Source organism: Thamnophis elegans, chromosome 5 (assembly GCF_009769535.1).
Source record: "Thamnophis elegans isolate rThaEle1 chromosome 5, rThaEle1.pri, whole genome shotgun sequence".
NCBI classification, from domain to species: domain Eukaryota; kingdom Metazoa; phylum Chordata; class Lepidosauria; order Squamata; family Colubridae; genus Thamnophis; species Thamnophis elegans.
In genome coordinates, this window is record NC_045545.1 from 65829157 (window position 1) to 65849660 (window position 20504).

Consider the following 20504-nt stretch of genomic DNA (forward strand, 5'->3'; position numbering starts at 1 on the left):
AAAGTCTCCCCTCCCCATCAGTATACACCAATTTAGAATCGATATGGTTTTTAACATACAACACAATGCCCCTTTTCTTTTCATCTGCTAAACTTGTATACATTATACCCAGCCGGGGGTAATACAACACATTTTGCTGGTGGTTCACTATATGTACTTCTTGCAGGCATGTCAAATCACAATTCTTTTTCCGTAGAGCATTCAGTATTTTATTTCTCTTTCTTAGTGAATTCAAACCATTTATATTTAAAGAAATTAAGCGGAGTTCATCCGCCATGTTTATTTGTGTAAGGCTTTGGATTTTGTTGTCTGCCTCGTTTGCGGTCCCTCATCTCTGCTTTGTTTCTCATTTCCCCCTTTCTCATCTCCCGGGACACTATTCTTTCACTCCTCTCCTCGGCTCTTGTTATCCAATTCTCCATCGTTATTCTGAGTTCCCCTCTTCAACTGGCTTTCCATAAAGTCTTGTGCATCTTGCAATGATTCAATCCGAAACCTCTGGCCTTGCCAGAGAAAAGATATCCCTTCTGGGAAAATAGTTTATAGTTTTTTATAGTTTTATTAGGATTTATAGGCCGCCCTTTTCCCTGAGGGGACTCAGGGCGGCTTACAATCATAGGGAAGGGGGTGAAATGCAAAAACAAACAATATGTGAATAAAATAAAATGATAAAAACACAACTTGCATTCAACACTCAACACTCGGGCGGGGTGAAATTGGAAACCTATCCCCAGGCCTGTTGGGATAGCCAGGTCTTAAGGGCTGTGTGGAAGGCCTGGACGGTGGTGAGGATGCGTATCTCGACGGGGAGGTCGTTCCACAGGGTCGGAGCTGCAACAGAAAAGGCTCTCCTCCGTGTAGTCGCCAGTCAGCATTGACTGGCGGATGGAATTCGGAGGAGGCCCAGTCTGTGCGATCTAATCGGTCGAAGGGAGGTAATCGGCAGAAGGCGGTCTCTCAAGTACTCAGATCCACTACCATGGAGTGCTTTGAAGGTGGTCATCAACACCCTGAAGCGCACCCGGAGATCAACAGGTAGCCAGTGCAGCTCGCGGAGGATGGGTGTTATGTGGGCGAACCGCGGTGCGCCCACTATCACTCGCGCGGCCGCATTCTGAACTAACTGCAGTCGCCGGATGCACTTCATGGGCAGCCCCATGTAGAGCACATTGCAGTATTCCAGCCTAGAGATCACAAGGGCTCGAGTGACTGTTGCGAGAGCCTCCCGTTCCAGGTAGGGTCGCAACTGGCGGACCAGGCGAACCTGGGCAAAAGCCCCCCTGGTCACAGCCGACAAATGATGGTCAAAAGTCAGCTGTGGATCCAGGAGGACTCCTAAGTTACGAACCCTATCTGAGGGGTATAGAATTTGACCCCCCAGCCTGAGTGATGGTATATTGGCCAAATTGTTGGGAGGGAAACACAACAGCCACTCGGTCTTGTCTGGGTTGAGTACCAGTTTGTTAGCACTCATCCAGTTCTTAACGGCCTCAAGACCCCGGTTCATCACGTCCACCGCTTCATTGAGTTGGCACGGGGCGGACAGATACAGTTGCGTATCGTCTGCATATTGATGGTATTTTATCCCGTGCCTCCGAATGATCTCGCCCAGCGGTTTCATGTATATGTTAAATAGTAGGGGGGATAAGACCGAACCCTGCGGCACCCCATATGTTAGGGGCCTCAGGGACGATCTCTGCCCCCCGACCAACACCGACTGCGACCTGTCCGAGAGGTAGGAGGAGAACCACTGCAGGACAGTGCCTCCCACCCCCACCTCCCGGAGTCGTCGCAGAAGGATACCATGGTCGATGGTATCGAAAGCCGCTGAGAGGTCAAGGAGAACCAGGATGGACGCATGGCCTCCATCTCTGGCCCTCCAGAGATCATCGGTCAATGCGACCAAAGCGGTTTCTGTGCTGTAACCAGGTCTGAAGCCGGACTGGAAGGGGTCAAGATAACTAGCTTCCTCCAAGGCCCGTTGAAGCTGGAAGGCCACCACCTTCTCAACAACCTTCCCAACAAAGGGGAGGTTGGAGACAGGACGATAGTTGTTTAAAATGGCTGGATCCAAGGATGGTTTCTTCAGGAGGGGTCTCACCACCGCCGTTTTAAGTGCGGCGGGGAAGTGCCCCTCCCGAAGAGAGGCGGTCACGACCGCCTGGATCCAGCCACGTGTCACCTCACTGCTGTTGGCAACCAGCCAGGAGGGACACGGGTCCAGAATACAGGTGGAGGCACTCACAGCTCGAATGGCCTTGTCCACATCCCCGGAGGCAACATCCTGAAACTCAACCCAGAGATGTTTTGCCAAGTAATCCTCCTGTGTCTCGGCTGGATCTACCGCGGTGGAGTCCAAGTCCGACCGAAACCGAGCAACTTTGTCCACCAAGAACTGGGCATAGTCCTCAGCCCTACCCTGTAGGGGGTCTCCCGCATCCCTCCTATTAAGGAGGGAGCGGGTAATCCTAAACAGGGCGGCTGGGCGTGACTCGGCGGACGCAACCAAGGCGGCAATATGTGTTCTTTTAGCAGCCCTCAATGCCCTGATGTAATCCTTGGTGCAGGTTGTCAAAAGTGCCCGGTTCGACTTGGACTTATCGGACCTCCACAAGTGCTCTAGGCGTCTCCTCCGGCGCTTCTTCTCCCGGAGCTCCTCGGTAAACCAAGGGGGCCTCCGGGATCCGCCGACCCGGAGGGGCCGTAGTGGCGCAATCCGGTCAAGAGACTCCGATGCCGCCGAGTACCAGGCAGCAACCAGAGTCTCCGCCGAACTGTGGGCGAGAGTATCAGGAATAACCCCAAGCTCCGTCTGGAACCTCAAAGGGACCATAAGTCACCTGGGGCGGAACCACTTGGTCGGTTCCTCCTCCCGACGGTGGGGGTTTGGCCTCCGGAAGTCAAGCCTCAGTAGGCAATGGTCTGACCACGACAGGGGTATGGTCTCGTTACCCCTCAGACCAAGATCACACATCCACTGCTCCAAGAGAAATACGAGGTCGAACATGTGACCCGCTGAGTGGGTTGGGCCCCGAATTACCTGGGTCAAGCCCATGGCTGCCATGGAAGCCATGAACTCCTGCGCCCCATCAGAGCGTTCACCAAGCGATGGCAAATTGAAGTCCCCCAGAACCATAAGCCTGGGGAACTCAATTGCCAGCTCGGCTACTGACTTGAGGAACGAGGGGAGGGCTGCTGCAACGCAGTTGGGAGGCAGGTACGTTAGCAGCAGACCCACTTGACCCTTGAGGTCCAACTTTACCAGCAGGGACTCACACCCGACAAGCTCCGGAGCAGGGACCCTACGAGGTACTAGAGACTCCCGGATAACAATAGCCACACCGCCACCCCTTCCCTGGGCTCTCGGCTGATGAAGCACCTGAAATCCTTCTGGGCACATCTCTACAAGGGGGACTCCTCCTTCTGTGCCCAGCCAGGTTTCAGTAATACATGCCAGGTCTGCCCTCTCGTCAAAGATTAAGTCCCGGATGAGGGGAGCCTTGTGAATAACAGACCTGGCATTTAGCAACAACAGCCTGAGACCAGGGTCCTGATTGCTCGCGCCATCTGGCCTTGGAGTGGGACTCATAGGGCCGGAAGGAGGGATCTCTGTAATGTAGCGAACCCTCCTTCCCTGGTAATGGCCAGCCCTAAAGTCCCCGCCATATCTGCCTCTCCCTGTAATGACCGCAATGCTCCGACCCACTCCCGTGGCAGTACCCCCCCCAACCACCCCGATGACCCCCGCATTCCCCCGCAGGCCCTCCGAGTCAGACATATTCATTCACTCACACAAACAATCCCCACGTAATAATTAAAACAAAAAGGTACAACAATAATTGCAATAAAAAGTGGGAGCATTCACTCGAACAAACATAACACATACATATCCCATACCAAGGCAGAAGGAAGAAGAGAGAAGAAAAGAAAGAATTTTTAAAAGAAGAAAAAAGAATAATGCGCAGCTTTTAAATAAAAATTGCGAGTTCAAAGAGAGCCAAATGGCTCTCAACAGATGGCTCTGCAGCTGATGGTAATGATGTTAAAATGATAGCCACTAGGGGGAGTCCAAGTTCATAACAATCCAAGTTAATCCCCAAAGGTTCTGCAAACCGGGCGGGTGTTAGCAAATGATGTTGCAGGCAACCAATGATAGGATAAGGCGCCGCCATCGGGTGGGGGGGAGAGGTGGCCTGGGAAACTGAAACGGCGGCAACAAAACCTGCCGTCCAGTCCCGACCACTCTGCCGTTGGAATCCAACCACCCCTTCCTTAGGCAAGGCAAAAAGTGCCTCGTGTAGCACACCGCCCAGCGTCCAGTACAGTCCAAGCACAGTCCAGGCACAAGGGGTCTCAAACCACCCCCGTGCCGTCCCCATTCGACTGGGGGGGGAAGGCCGTCCCGGATGGCTACCAAACGCTCCTCGCGCTGTTCGTGCCACCCGTGCTGTCAGGGGGGGGAAGAGGGGGAGCTGCTCATATGTTTCTTCCTCACCGACTCCCAGGTCTCCCAGGTCTCAAACCAACCCGCAGCAGTTCTTTGGCTTAAAAAGCTTACTCGAGCTGTCCGTAGTGTCCGTAGCGTCTCGGAGGGGGGGGGGGCTCTCTGATAACCACCGTTCTTGGGTCCTCTCCAGTTCTTCTCGCCCAGGCTTAACTCCCTGGGTGCTAGATGCCACTGCCGCCGCTATCGCCCCTATCAAGCGCAAAACAAGCCGCCCCACAGCTGGTCTACAAACCGCTCTACAGCTGATCTTCAAGCCGTCGCGCCACAAACCAGGATGAAAAGGAAAGATTCGGCGCGTTCCAGGTGCCTGGGGGGGTGTTTATGCAACCCCCCTCCAGCCGAAATTGCATCCCTGGGCTGTCTGTTCAATCCCCTCCACGGAGGACTTCTCCCTTTGGGTTTCCAGGGGCTCCGTCCCTCTCAATTCCGCTCCTCTCTTTTTGCAAAACTCGAGCGTTTCGTTCGAGCAGCCATCTTCCGTCTCGCACATGCGCACCTATACATCACCTGAAGTTTCCTCAATTGTGTTGTTAGGTCCTGATATTTCTGCCTCCTTTCCCTCACTCTTCTTGGTATCTGTTTTAGTACTATCACCATTCCCCCCGCATACATGGTATTCTGGTCACGTGCCTTCTGGTAAATTTCTTCTCTCAGGGATCGTTTAGTAAACCTCACGTGCACTTCACGTGGCAGTTTCTGTCTCCTAGTATAGGAAGTATAGACTCTATATATGTCATCAATGTCACACTGTATCGACAACTTATCTTTCTGGGCGATCCCTGCTATCATCTCAACCATAATTTCCTTCAGTTTCTCCCCTCTTTCCTCTGGAATATTTTGAAATCTGAGAAAGAAGGCTGACTTTTCTAATTCCAACATAGCAATCTCATCTTCCAACCTTCTATTAATATGTAGCTGCCTCATCTCCCACCTCGCCATATTCTCTTCAATTTCCTTCATTTTTACTCCTAAATCTTGAATTTGACCCTCCTTTTTACTCTTAAAAAATGTATAACTAATAAAGATTACTTTAAAATAATAATAATAATAATAATAATAATAATAATAATAATAAAATAATGTAACAGGAAGAAGATACCACTTTTTTATTTCTAGCTTGTTTCTCAAGTTCTACTCTATAAATTAAATTAGTTATTTCAACCTGATCTTTTCAACACAATTAAAACAACTGAAAACAGTTTGAAACTTAAATTCTAGTGTAATTGTTAATCAGAGAGAGAGGGGGAGTGGATCAATGGTGGGTTATGACCAGTACGCCCCAGTACGGGCATACCGGTGCCTACCAGGAGCACCAGGTACCGTTCCGGTACAGTGCTTTGGATGGCCCACCCGCCCGCCCATGCTTCTTACCGATATTTGAGGTTTTCGGGGATTCCGCGCATGCGCACAGACCATACGGCGCCTGCACGACGCTCCGCTGAGCAGCTAGAACATTGCAGAGTGTCGTGGGCGGTAAGTACGCATATGCATATGGTGGACGCCAGGCCCCGTTGCATCATATTGGTTGCAATGGGATCCGGAACCCACCACTGGAGTGGATTAAAAAATGACCAACTCAGGTTCAATAAACAATAAATGAATACTTTGGCTATAATAGATTTACTAATACTATAATTTGAGGAACAATTGTCTGTGTATCTGAGTATATCTTTATGGATTTAAAAACATGCAAATACATCTTAACTCTGCCAAATATTAATTGTATAATCTTTATTTTTAGGTCATGGACCATTTTCACATATGTTTGATGCAAGATTCATTCCACTTGCTCGCCCGGGATTAAAATGGAAGGCGGGTATTATTTTTCTTATTAAATTTATATGTATTGTAAGTGAGACATGCTCATGGAGATTCTCAATCATCCAGGTCATGGTTGTCCCAAAGGTGCTTTTCCAAAAGGCAACTGGACTTCCTTGGGGTTTTTTACCCCTTGAAAATGTTTTACTTCTTATCCAACAGGCTTCTTCAGTTCTGACCGAATGTTGGGGAATGGAAGGATTTATATTCTTTGCAGTTATCTGGCTGTTAGCACTCTGAGAATAGATCATTAGCTCTCTGAAAGTCATTGAGGTCAGTTGGGGGTTTATCTGTGTCTCAGAGTTACCTGAATTGGTCTGCAAATAGGTGTGTGGAACCTTCTTGGGACTGCTGAAAGGACTGTGTTGTAGACAGGAGATAGGTGGTGTCATCCCTCCCTCTCTGTTTAGAGGGGGCTTTTCATTTTTAACATAGAGTTAAAAATAACAGAGTTGGAAGGAATCTTGGAGGTCATCTTGTCCAACCCCCTGCTCACACAGGACACCTGTACTAGGGATTAGAACTGCCGACCTTTCTTATTGACAATCTTCGTGTCTTAGCTACTGAGCAACCAAATGAAGTAGCAATCATAAGCTGCCGGAACTAAAAAGCATTGTAGACTTCCCTGGCTATGTATGCCATTCTCTTAAAAAGAAGTGATTTAACATCTATCTATCTATATATATTTACAGCATGAGCTGGCTTCAGTTCAGATGTTTGAATACTTAATTGATTCCAATAACTTAAAGCCAGACATGGAAAAGTATGGTCTCCAGCTTGATGAAGACATACAATTTATCAAAGAACAGATAGCAAGTCCTGTTGAGGAGAAAATGGGAGACAAAGAGGTGAGTTCCATTTTTTTCATATCCCTGGATCTTATCTAAATGTTGTGCAATTTACTAGAATGAACGGGGATCAGAAGAGGAAAGGGGCAAAAGGCAAGGTCACTAGTTTTAGTTAGTTGTTTATTTTTAATATGTAAAGTGCAGGAGTCCAATAGCAGAGCAAACAGTTGCATGCGGAAAGACCCAGGCTTAGTCCTGACATTTCTGAGGGTGGAAGATGCTACTTGCTGACATGTTGAGAGCCATCATTAGAATAGATGTATAAATGTTTTTTTTCCAATCCTGTTCAAATAAAAAATACAAATTACTTTCAACATTGCTGTAAAATTAAAAACTGAACTCAAAAATGAGGGAGAGCTTGTAGGAAAATTTTGAAACATCATACAGAATTAAGATATCCACTAGGGGCACATATATAAACTCTTACTCAGATATGACATGGAGACAGAACAAATAAAACATTGCATGTTAAAAAAAGGTGCAAAATGTTTTAAAAAGACATTATACAGAAATGGGAATAATTATGGAATACTTCTATAATGGGTGGGCAATTAATTTTCCCAAGGGGCCACATAAAAAACTGGGACTATTGTGGACAGTGCCTGCTACCCTGCTGTCCACTCCCATGCTGCACTGATGCCCTGCCCCCTATGCCAACACTGTGCCACTGTCCTGCCCCCTGCTGCCACCTTTCTCCCATCACTGCTGCTGCCTCAGCCCTCACACCCCGCTGTCATTGGCGGGACTGGGACTGTCCACTGTTTAATTTTTTATGATTAAAATACAGATTATAGCAATTAATATGCTGCAGCATTTGCAAAACTTTGGAAAGTAAGTTCTTAAAAATCTTGGTTTGATTGTTTTAACGTTTTCACCATGAAATAGGTACAAATATTAATTCGAAGACGGTATTTGCTTACATTTTTGTCTTTCTCATCCAGTGGCCCTATTGTGGTCGTTCCAAAAACAAGAGTTTTCTTTACGAAATAGTGGCTAACAAAACAAGTGGCATTGATGTTGATAAATGGGACTACTTTGCCAGGTATGGAAACTTTACTATTTACTGGTCTTGAAAACATTTTTATAAGCGATTTTGGAAGTCTTTTGCGTACAATGCCTTCAACAAAGTGATTTTTTTTCTTTGTATATTTTTTTGCAGTTAGACTTCTTCAATGTTACGTGGTTTTAATTGTTTTTATGCTATTTGTATTATTATGTATTATTTTAGATTATTAGTCATCTTGATGGAAAGGCAAGCACAAACAGAAATAATAAATAATATAATGTGGTACCGTGTTTCCCCGAAATGGTTTAGGTTTAGGTTTCATTTTATTTATATGCCGCCCTATTCCCAGCGGGACTCAGGGCGGCTCACAAACCCAAGGGGAGAAGGGAAACACAAAAACTACAAATACAAGCATTTAAAAATAACCAACAGACACACAAATAACAACATGTCCTGATAATAAGGCCATGCCATATTTTTCTGGTGGGCAAAAATATAAGCCCTCCCCCGCAAATAAGCCCCATGGACAACCCTCCCCCACCTCTGGCCAGGCAGAGCGCCACTCACCAAAGTAGCGGTATCCCGAAAGTGCCAAGCCACGGGAACTGGGGGAGGGAGGCAAAGGTAATCGCATTGCTTAGTGCCTTCGGGATACCGCTAGGTTGGTGAGCGGCTTTGTGCTCAGCTGAAGAGGGGGGTTGCCGGGCAGTTGCGCTCTTGCGAGTGGGCTCCCAAAGAGCCAGGCACAGCCTCATGGGCGAATGGCTGTGTTGCGCTGTCACTACACTCATGAGCACCCACCCGACAAACCCCGGGGCCAGCTGCTGGCAGAGCGTACAACCATAGAGCGTACGCCCAGAGTGGCCACTGCCGGAAGACTCAGTTTGGAAGCCGCAGAAAAAGCCATGTGGTGGCAGCAGCGGAGGTCCCCTGGCTCTGCAGAGAGAGCTGGGCCAGGACATCATTAGGCTGGGAGACGTGCAAGCAACAGTGGAACAGCCACTCGCGCAACCCCCCTCTCCAGCCGTGCAGAGCGCTATTTACTGCCATTTCGAAGGTGCCAAGCCGTGGTAGCCGGGCAATGGCGAACAGGCGCTCACGCGGCTTGGCGATACCCCTCCGTCAGTGAAAGAGGATTTTCCAGATGGCTGTTCGTGAGTGTGGTCGCTTGATGGCTGCTGTGTTGCGCTGCTGAGACAGTGCAACACAGCCATTCGCCCATGAGGCTGTGCCCAGCTCTTTGGGAGCACGCTCGCAAGAGAGAAGCCACCCAGCAACCCCAAAACAATAAACCCCTCATAATAAGGCCCAAGCCATATTTTGTGTGTAAAAAGAAAATAAGACCCTGTGTTATTTTCGGGAAAACATGGTATCCTTTCAAAAGATATCAAACTGTATTCATATATTAAAAAAGTAAGCAAGAAATGGGTAGACCTTAACTCAGTCTTACCTCAAGCTATATTATATCATGTATTTTAATAAATAAATAAATGAAGAAGAAACTAAGTTATTAATTGGATCACTTTGGGAAATTTTTGATAAGCCACTAGGTTGGTATCAAATGTCAATTATCAATTATTTTCATTCTACCTTTAAAATATCTTGACTGGTAGCACTATCCCTATTGATTCTGCAGAATAATACATCAAATAGCTGTAGAGGAAGAAGCTTGAGTAAAAATAAGTATCCTGACCAGTCTACATTTGATGTTTTTTTGAGTGAAATGATACTTGTGGATCTGTAATTCATAGTAGAGAACAATATGGTGGAAAATGAGAAAGAATGTTGTTCAGATGATAGCTATGACTTTAAGTGTGTGTGTGTGTGTATTGTTTTATAATTAAAATTCCAACTTTTATGAATTGTTTCATATTATGGGAAACTCCTTAGGAACATCAGATAAATTAACTTTAAAAATGTCTATCACTATAGAGCGTTGAAATTACTGTTTTGTTTCATATTCATTGTCTATTTTGGTTTAATAATTTTTCTACTGTTTTGCTTTCCATAAATAATATTTTAAATCAGTACTGTATATTAATTTGTGTGCAATAATATTTATTAGACTCATTGTAAATGTATTCATATGCAAACTAGATTTTTTTAAAAATTAATTGAATGGTCTTATTTCTCTTCTTGGATTATATTCAGGGATTGTCATCATCTTGGAATTCAAAACAATTTTGATTATGAGCGCTTCATTAAATTTGCTCGAGTGTGCCTAGTGAAAGATATGATGCATATTTGTACCCGCGACAAGGTAAATTCCCTTAGACAGATTGTGTGTTTTGTTTATTTCACAAACGTATCTCTGTTGGAGAATTTTTACTGATTAAAATAATTTTATCTTTATAGAACTCTCATACAAATTTTTTGCAATGGTCATTGTATTACTGTGTTCAAGAGCAGGTTTTTTTTGGGGAAAAAAACCATTATTACTATTTAGAAAAACAAACCAATATCAGGAACCTATAGTAAAATTGATACAATAAGATTGCAACAATAAACATAATAAATAATGATCCTTTTTAGGCTTATGAGAAGCTATGAATGGGATGAGAAGTATAGATATATAGCATTACATAGTAAATATTTTATTCATAATAAATGTTCCAGAAATGTCCCCTATTTCTTCAAAAGAGTCATCAGTATTCATTTCTGGATATCTAAGGAAAAAGCATTTGGAGAGAGTATTATTACTGACCATTAAAATTAGTCAGAGATTTTGCAAGTGGACAGTTTTGTGAATTGGTTAATATTACCCTCAATGCTGTATTGTTTTGCAACTATAGTTTTAATAACAGAGAAATAATATGTTTTATATTTAAAAGGAGGTTGGAAATTTGTATGACATGTTCCACACACGAAACTGTCTGCACCGCAGAGCATATCAGCACAAAGTTGGCAACATTATTGAAACCATGTAAGTTTGAAAGGATCTACTCTGTGGGAGTTGTTGATCAAATCAACACTTATAAAAATATGCATTTTAATAGTTTTAAATCTGCATATATTTCAATGAACAAGATATTATTTGAAGAAATTATATCTCTACATGATTAGGGAGGAAAATGCTGCTTCAATAAGGTTTGATGTCTAGCTGTACTTTTTATAAATAAATTGTGTGCAGTTAACATACTTAGAAGAGTCATTGATTTCTCAAAAGATTTTTAATAAATTAATCTAGCCAATTAACCTTTTCTCTGCTAATGTAGCTCAATTGAACATACCCTTTCCTTTCCGTCTTAATCATTGTCAAAGTAGATTTCATTGAAGAAGGTAAATATTGTTTATATTTAAGTATAATTAAATATATAGTTTCTGAAAATACAGTTTTTAATAATTACCAATTTGTATCATCTATTTCATATTAGGATTACTGATGCCTTTCTAAAGGCTGATCCATATATCAAAATAAAGGGCTCAGGTGGAAAAATGTTCCGGATCTCTACAGCACTGGAAGACATGGAAGCCTATACCAAGCTGACAGGTGAATGTGTGGATTCTCCAGAAATTCTTATCACACTAAGCATGAGAAGTATTTTTCTCAGGTTTCAGTTTTGTAGCAAGGTGCTATTATACTGTAACAGTATTTCCACCGAAACGGCAAATCCTTTCAAAAACCAGGTATTTCTGCAGGCTACTCCAATTATGTAATCCACAGTTCAGAAGGGTTTGTGGAATTAGAGAATGAGAAAAAAGATCTTACCCTGTTGTTCCTCCATTTTATGAGTCATATACTTCAGTTGGATTAAAAGTCGTAAATACAACAAGCGTTTTCTGTTTGTTGGGAGGTTACTGGTTGCCATTTTAGACTTGGAAAAAGATGTCTTATATTTTTTCATGGGTATAAAAATATTTAGTTAGCTTTAATAATTAAGGCATTAAAGAAGAACTGACGATTGTAGCAAAGACCAAAGAACGGGTGAATAAACGACAGGTTGGTTTACTTGATCAAGGTTAAAATTAGACTTTGTTACGAAGTTCTGGCAACCCTTTACAGATTCTTTGCTGACACCAGGATTGAAAAGTTGCTGTTTTATGGGTTTGCTTATAGATATGGGATGGGATATGGGATGGAATATGGGATGAAGAGCTATCTATTTGTTGGCATATAAGATGTGAAGGGTTACTAAATTTGTCTATACTTGTAATGAAGGTTGGAAGTCACTTCTTTATTTCGCTTCATTTTCTTTATTTTTCCTCCCATATTTTGTTCTTTCTATTCTCTTTTCTTTCTTTTAGTTTGCATTATTTTTTATTATTGAAATTGCTAACAAAATATATATGAGGATAATTATTTATATAACGCTTTCTGGCAGATGAAATCTTTTTGAAGATTCTACATTCTGATGAACCAGAGCTGAGTGATGCACGCGAAATTCTGTGTAAAATACAGCAGCGCGATCTCTTTAAATGCTTGGGAGAAACACAGCCACCAGAGGGCAAGGAAATTAAAAAGGTTGAGACAATTTGCATTGGTTAAATCATTTAATTGTATGAAGTCATTTAGCTATAATAATTGAACAATCATTCATTTTCTATATCTTTTATATTTTCTAAATATAAGTCTCTCATAAAATTCATAAAGTTTGGCAATATTTTGAGACTTGGATCATTAAAAATAGGGAACGATGACTGAGGGCATCTAAAAATGTTGCAGGAAGTAGCATTATTGCTACTTCTGATGTTATGCGCAAAATGGTATATGTTTATGTATACATGTATTTTATTTAAAACATTTTTATAATTGCCCATCTTATACCAAACTCTGCATAGCTCTCAATCAAGAATATAAACTACATAAAAACTCATTAAACAATAAACATTGTAAGCAAAAAAACCTGGCATCCAGTCAAGCTTCTAGCAGTCACCTCATCCTATCCCAGCACTTGGAGGAAAAGCCAGTTCTTCAGTGTTTTTTTGAAAGCTAGGAGAGTGCCACAAAAAATACATGCTTCCTCGCTCCCATAAGGTAGCAATGTTTTGGAGAAGGGATGAGAACTGTGCCCAACCTATCAGACCTGGTAAGACAGGTGGACGTCCTTAGAAAAAAGGCGATCTTGCAAATAACCTTGGTCTGTGCCATGTAGAGTTTTAAAGGTGATAACCTTTAAACCGAATTCTTAATAGCTTGAGTGCTCCATTTCTATACTAATAAAACTCTCATCTCATTTAACTGGATGAAATGGTGCATCATAGGACAACAATTTCTGAACCAAGTTACTTCAAATGGAGTAACTTACAGAATGCTTCCAAAATCTGGAGCCCATGACTCCCAAGGGATGAAATTTTGAAAAGTCATGGCTGCTATCATATGTGATCTTTATTTTCAAGCTTCTCTGACAGTTTCTGAGCCAGTCTTGCAGTCCTTCGCTTTCCCCTCCATGCAGCAGCAGTCTTTTATCTGCCTACCTGAAAGGGAAGAGAAGGAAATGGGGGGGGGGGGAGAGAGATTTCCAATGTTCCTTGACAGATTCCCAGAAGGAAACTAAATGGGGAAGGCAGTAGGAAATTAGAAGTAGTTGCTTCTATTTTGACTGCTTCCCCCCTCCCCCAAACTTTATTTCTTCTTTAGGGTAAGGAAATATTTTTGAAACAATAAGCCAACAGGGCAAGGATTGTCTAATCAGAACTAATGTTTCAGTGTTTGGGTCATAGAGATCATAGAAATGAGCCCTTTCATCCCAGTTGCACAGGAAAAGATGAGGTGGCAGCCTTTTGTAATTACTGGGTAGTGAACTTGCAGGAAAAAAATGTTTTTGAACATTGAAAAATCCCTTTGCAATTAGTTGAAACAGACTGAATTAAGTAAGACTTTTTCCCTTTGCAACAGAATGTTCAATGAGTTAATTAAAATGTCTAAGGCAGACAGCCATCACAGGGAATAAAAAAGACAATTGCTCATCTATATTCGTTCTATTAGTGCCTTTAATTTTCTCTTTTGGATAAATTCACTTGGAGCTGTTTTCTTTAATTGTTTGCACAAAAGAGAAAAAATTGCTGTCTGGAGCCAAATGTTATATTTACAGCTCTTGTAGTATAGCTTATTATTCATTCTTAAGTTTTGCAAAGTATTCAAAAGTGATAATTGAATACTTTGTGAATTGGCCCAAATGAAACATCTCATCAAACAATAAAGCAGCTCATTTAGGAAGATTGCATGACTGCAGTTTCCATTTGCATGTATACATACAAAACATACAGAAACTTCTATTGGAACTAGCAGTAGAATTAAATTGCTGTGCAGGCACACATGCTTTCAAAAGGCTTATACCTCACAAGATACTAAAAAAAACCCTCCCCAAAACCTTTATTTCAAAAATGAATTTTTCAATAAATTAATTTCATATTTAATAATTATGTTTTGTGTTTCTTAATTATACATTAGTGTAGATTTTCCAATTCTTCATTCCATAGTTCTATATATAACTAATATTCTTATTTTTCTTTTTGTAAAATTGAATTGTTGCTTTTCATTCATAAGAGTGCTGCATCTTAATACTACAGGTACCTTAGAGGCTGCTAGGTCATATGAGCCATAGCTTAACTTAAGCTTAGCTTAACCCATACTTCAATTACATACTGTATATTTTCAAGAAAATGTTATCGTACATTTTTATCATGAAATAACAAATACTAAAATACACCAACCTATATTTTCCTTCTCTTTGTAATGGAGATTAACTTCACTTTCAACTTCAGTCCACCTGAAGAGTTTAGAATTCTCTTGCCAATACAGATGACTTTTGATCTAATTCCCGAAAATTTCTAATTTTGAAAATTATATAAATATACATATTCATATACATAGATGATACCAGTATATAGATATACTGTAATAGCAATTATATATTTGTTGCAGTAAATGATACATATAACTCAAATATTTTTCTAGGTATTAATCAAGTTTCTGAAATTACTGTTGTCTGCTGACTCAATGAAAAGTTAAAAATGTTATGCCTTCCAGGAAGATTATGATGGATTGCGAGCTGAAATTGTTAATTCCAAACCTAAGACAATCTCTGTAGATGTGGAACTGAAGGCTGAAGATTTTATTGTTGATGTAAGTAAGATGCTTTTTTGGTTTTGCTTTACCAGAATATCTGTAGCTCAGAGTTGAAATGAGGGGTTCTTAGTGCTATCTGAGTTTGCTCTTTTTGTTGCAGATGCTTCATTACCCAAACTAGGTAACAGCGTCAGTGCTACCACTGATCATTAGCAGTAATGATGTTATTTAGTTTGGGTAATAAAACATCTGCAAGAAAACAACCAAGGTCAGGTTTTGTTTTTTTTATAGAATATCTTTGCTTTCTTAACATGTATGTATATAAATTATTAAGTGTGCTTTATTTTGAATTTGTCCTATACATAAAGGTTATTGATATGGATTATGGAATGAAAAAAAGGAACCCTATCAATAGCGTTCGCTTTTACTGCAAGACTGACATCACTCAGGCAGTTAAAATTACAAGAGAACAAGTAAGTAAAAATGGGAGTGTTTGGTTTTGCCAGTTTAATGTGTTGGTTTTAAAGTAGCCACTATATTGCAGGTGGTTCTCTATTTATGAGCATATTTGAGCCCAGAATTATGTTCAGAAGTCATGAGGTTATCATGTGACCATATCTGAGTTTACAGTGGGTTTTTTAGCCGTTGTAACATGAACCCTGTGGTTGTAGTGCAAATCCTGCAATTATTAAGTGAATCCTTTGTCCTCAGCCATTTTTTGCCCGAAATCAGAAGTAAATCAGCTGGTTGCTGAAAAAAAATGTAAATCATAGTTATGTGACTGTAACCATAAATGTGGACCAGTTGCTGAGTACCCAAAATATGATATGTGACTGGGGAGGAGAATAGCCATGGCAGCTTCAAATCTGGGTCAAAAGTACTTTTTGGAGGTTTCTTTGTAACTTTGGACAATTGGTAAGCAACTGGTCATAAGTCACGAATTACCTGTAATGATATTTTGTTTTAAAGGGGGGAATCCTCTACACCAGCTCTATCATGATTGTATTGGATGTTCCTTTTATAATGGCTTTCAGTGCTTTGTTTCACTGCTTGGGAAAGATCATGAATGTTATTGAAGTTAAGCATTTTAATTATTTCTGTCTTTAAGGTTTCACAGCTGCTCCCAGAAAAATTTGCAGAGCAGATCATCAGAGTTTATTGTAAAAAAAAGGATGCAAAGATAATTGAGGCTGCTACAAAATACTTTATTCAGTGGTGTATGGATAAGGATTTCACTAAACCACGGGTAAGACGTTCATACATAGGGTACACTCATAATGCGCTACCCTCCTGTAAATTTTGGAAGGTGTAATTCTTTACTGTGTACTTCTTAATGGGCTACTGCAATAAGCATTGGTAAGACACAAATGTTGCTCATATGCTATATTATATTAATGAACGTACTAGAAATTAAAATGTTATTTACATAAAATTGGTATTTTCATTAACAGCAATAAAAAAGATTGTGAATTTTAAAAAAATCATGATTTATCCCATGCACAGGGATACGTCAGGCCTGATAATATTTTAACCCTTAAATGTACACATATTTATTTCAATTGTCAGAAGAGAAGGTGATAAAATATCTTAACAGCTGATCTGAAATGCAAAACTTCATTTCTTTCTTTTTTATTATTTGATAGGATGGTGATGTGGTTGCTCCAGAACTTACTCCAATGAAAAAAGGGTGGAATAAGGATGATGAAAATCAGGATTCAAACAGGAACAGTAGTTGTAAAGTAAAACTTTTTTAAGTGAGTTAGTACATTCCTTCAATTCTGTGTGTGTGTGTGCATATATTCTAGCCAAATTTTCTTCAAAAGATATTCTGTAAAATTACAGAGTAAGCCTGTATGGTGCCTTTGAAAAACTGCAGTGAAAAATACCTGTAGACTTTTTCACAAAATTGTATATTACTGCGATTTTGAGAAAGCTAAATAATTTATCAACACTATTTTAGTGTTAATGTAAGTGTAATTTAATTTAAGTTGTTTATATAGCAAAATATACAAAAATGCCTCCGGGTTTAAAAAACAAGAAACTTACAAATAGATTTCAGTTTTACAATATAAATCTTTTTTCTATAATTATCTGAATACTTCACTGAATTCAACATTAGCTTTCTAAGTATAAATTCTCCAAATTTGCACAAGGAGGGGTAACCAATTTTCATTAGGGTTTATCTTCTCCTGAACTGTTTGATATGTTGCTTCCTCAAGGGGCGGGGAGAGAGATAATAGTAAGTAGACCTAAGTGATTGTTATTTATTTTGTGTCTAGATTGATGCTACCTTTTTGACCAGAAACAAATCATTTTGGTGCATTCTACTGATAGTAATTAACAGGCTAACAAATGGAACGGACTCTGCCTCTCCCCACTTTCATGTTGCATGTTGTTATCCACCAGCAACCCCCACCTGAGCATGTTGATCTTACTTTTAGGCACTCCTACCCTCAATGTCTTCCAAGTAACATAGGGAGATCAAATCCCTCAGCCGTGTCTTCTTTCGAGATTATTTCTTGTTCCATAAATTCTGTCCTCCTCCCATCTTCTAATAGAATTTTGCTCCTGCCATAAAATCTCTTCCTAGATCTAAGTCGACGAGTTTGGGGCACGTATCCATTCAGAGGATGTCGGAGATCATTCGTTTGGTTCTCTCAGCAACTGTTGCTACTTCTGTCCTAATCCTAGGTGGAGCAATACCAGCCAGAGGATACATTTTCTCAATTGGTGTGGGTTTAGGGCATCCTGTCACTGTGTGTACTGCTTCATTGACAGTAATGTCAACTAGCTTTGCATATGTGGATGTACTCCATTCTGGAGCAGCAAATCCTGCTGCAGAAATATTCTTTCCACTAGTGCAAACCATCAACCGTGAAATGAATCAGTGAACAAACCCCATAGTTTCATATATATTCTGAGTAAATATATAAAATAAACTTAAGAAGGGGGAGAGATCTTGTGCTACTTGCTTGAAATTCATATATTTTCTATATGAAGGGATTATTCCATAATTCCTTAACTCTTTTAGATCATGACAGCTGGTGAATGTATGTTGATTTAGAGCTAAATATTCATTAGCACAATAAATATTACAATATTTTAAAATTATATTTTTGTCATTATTATAATAAAAGAAACAATTATAAAACAATATAAGTCTCATGCTTTCAATGAAACACAAGAAAATTATGTTGAACCATAAAGAGACAAAAAGGAACTGTAAGAGAAACATTTTTCCAGCTTCTCTGAAGCCAACTTGAACACATTTTTTATTTCTTGTAGTAGTCAGATATTATGGATTATTTGTTTAGGACAGTATGTTGTTTCTTTACCAAGTTCTACAATATGTACTTTATACAATAACATAGTGTTTCTGTTAATTGCAAGATTTAATATTTAATTCTAAAGTATAATTTTTGTTTTAGGCCATTCAACGAATCTGAGTAAGTTTCAGAAGAATTCTACTTTTTTAATTTTAAAATATGATGGATTGGCTACAGATTTGCCCTTCCTTGAACCATTGTTTCTGTAGTATAGAAGATAGATACATATTCCCACTGGAGAAAACCAAAGTGATTTTCATGCATTCCTTTGGCAGGACCTGCATTACCTTTCACACCACTGATATGAAGATGCTTGTAAGGAATTGATGGACATCCTCTCCCTTGTTACCTTGAGAATAGAATTTAGTTAATAAAATACTCAGTCAAACCTAACTTTAAATTTTATAACCTGAATTTGAATATCAACCGGTGAATATTTCATTCAGCAATAACATCCTGCTGCTTTATGCCTTAATATGTTGAAACTTACCTTTCTTAAATTTTCTTAAAATATTCACACTTAAACAAAGCTAGAACTTTGTAATTAAAATATAATGTGTGTAGAAAATTATACTTACCCCTCAGAGGATTTAGAATATGGATATATTGGGGGTTTGTGGTTTTTTGTACATTTAATTTTTTTTGTGTTAGGAGAGCCTCAAGTTATTTTTCAAAGATTTACTGTAGACTGTAGTTGTTGGAATCAAACTGCTACAAGCTCAGGATTTATATGACGAGAAAGAAATTGTGAAGTTCCTAAAGACCTGCTTACCATAGGGTAAGCATAGTATAGTATTTGGTCCAGTTGAAATAATTTTCAAACGTTGCTTCTATTTGTAAATCAAGCTATTCTTTCAGCTTCAGGTCTAAATGGTTAGTGAATTGTTCATGGTAATCCTGGGCATTATCTTGCTGCTTTTGTGATAAGAAACCATTCTTTTTACACAGGGGTAGAATTACCAGATATCCAGCAAAAAGAAGGTGCGTCTTCCATTTTGTCTTCATGACCTCCATCCAGCAGACAGCCAAATGTTGCCCCTCCCCTTTGCATATCTGAGCTTTCCCCCAGAAGAAGAATATAGATGTGAGCTTCCCTTAATAAGTGCTAACAGGAAGTTTACAAAGTTAGAGCTATGACCTTAATTAATTGATTAGAATCTTCCCACTTGCACTGTTGTCTGAAACTGATAAAACCTTTATCAGTTACATGCTAAAGGCTTTTCCTCCTAACCTGCTTCTGGCACAGAACTATAAACATGTTAGACAAACAACTGGCACTATTTACTAAGCACTATATACACTGCTCAAAAAAATAAAGGGAACACAAAAATAAGACATCCTAGATCTGAATGAATGAAATATTCTTATTAAATACTTTGTTCATTACATAGTTGAATCTGCTGACAACAAAATCACACAAAAGTATCAATGGAAATCAAATTTAGCAACCCTTGGAGGTCTGGATTTGGAGTTAGACTCAAAATTAAAGTGGACACAAACACTACAGACTGATCCAACTTTGATGTAATGTCCTTAAAACAAGTCAAAATGAGGCTCAGTAGTGTGTGTGGCCTCCACGTGCCTGTATTACCTCCCTACAACACCTGGGCATGCTCCTGATGAGGTGGTGGATGGTCTCCCACATCTGGATTAAAGCATCCCCCAACTCCTGGACAGTCTGGTGCAACATGGCGTTGGTGGATGGAGCGAGAAATGTCCCAGATGTGCTCAATTGGATTCAGGTCTGGGGAATGGACGGGCCAGTCCATAGCATCAATGCCTTCGTCTTGCAGGAACTGCTGACACACTCCAGCCACATGAGGTCTAGCATTGTCTTGCATTAGGAGGAACCCAGGGTCAACCGCACCAGCATATGGTCTCACAAGGGGTCTGAGGATCTCATCTCGGTACCTAATGGCAGTCAGGCTACCTCTGGCGAGCACATGGAGGGCTGTGCGGCCCCCTAAAGAAATGCCACCCCACACCATTA

General features: G+C 40.6%; 1 protein-coding gene across 2 annotated transcripts in view; it reads left to right on the forward strand.

The window, feature by feature from the left end:
- LOC116509691 (deoxynucleoside triphosphate triphosphohydrolase SAMHD1-like) overlaps positions 1–18296 on the forward strand; it is a 35969-nt gene extending 17673 nt beyond the window's left edge. The window contains exons 6-17 of one of the 2 annotated variants that reach the window (XM_032218952.1): positions 6249–6319; positions 7018–7173; positions 8115–8215; positions 10331–10439; positions 11011–11102; positions 11554–11669; positions 12502–12641; positions 15150–15245; positions 15557–15661; positions 16297–16434; positions 16832–16942; positions 17779–18296. In XM_032218952.1, coding sequence (XP_032074843.1) covers positions 6249–6319; positions 7018–7173; positions 8115–8215; positions 10331–10439; positions 11011–11102; positions 11554–11669; positions 12502–12641; positions 15150–15245; positions 15557–15661; positions 16297–16434; positions 16832–16942 — 1235 coding nt within the window. In that variant the 3' untranslated portion in view covers positions 17779–18296. Of the gene's footprint in view, positions 1–6248; positions 6320–7017; positions 7174–8114; positions 8216–10330; positions 10440–11010; positions 11103–11553; positions 11670–12501; positions 12642–15149; positions 15246–15556; positions 15662–16296; positions 16435–16831 lie in introns of both variants that reach the window. The other variant, XM_032218951.1, reaches the window with a different exon arrangement.
- The last annotated feature ends 2208 nt before the right edge of the window (positions 18297–20504 follow it).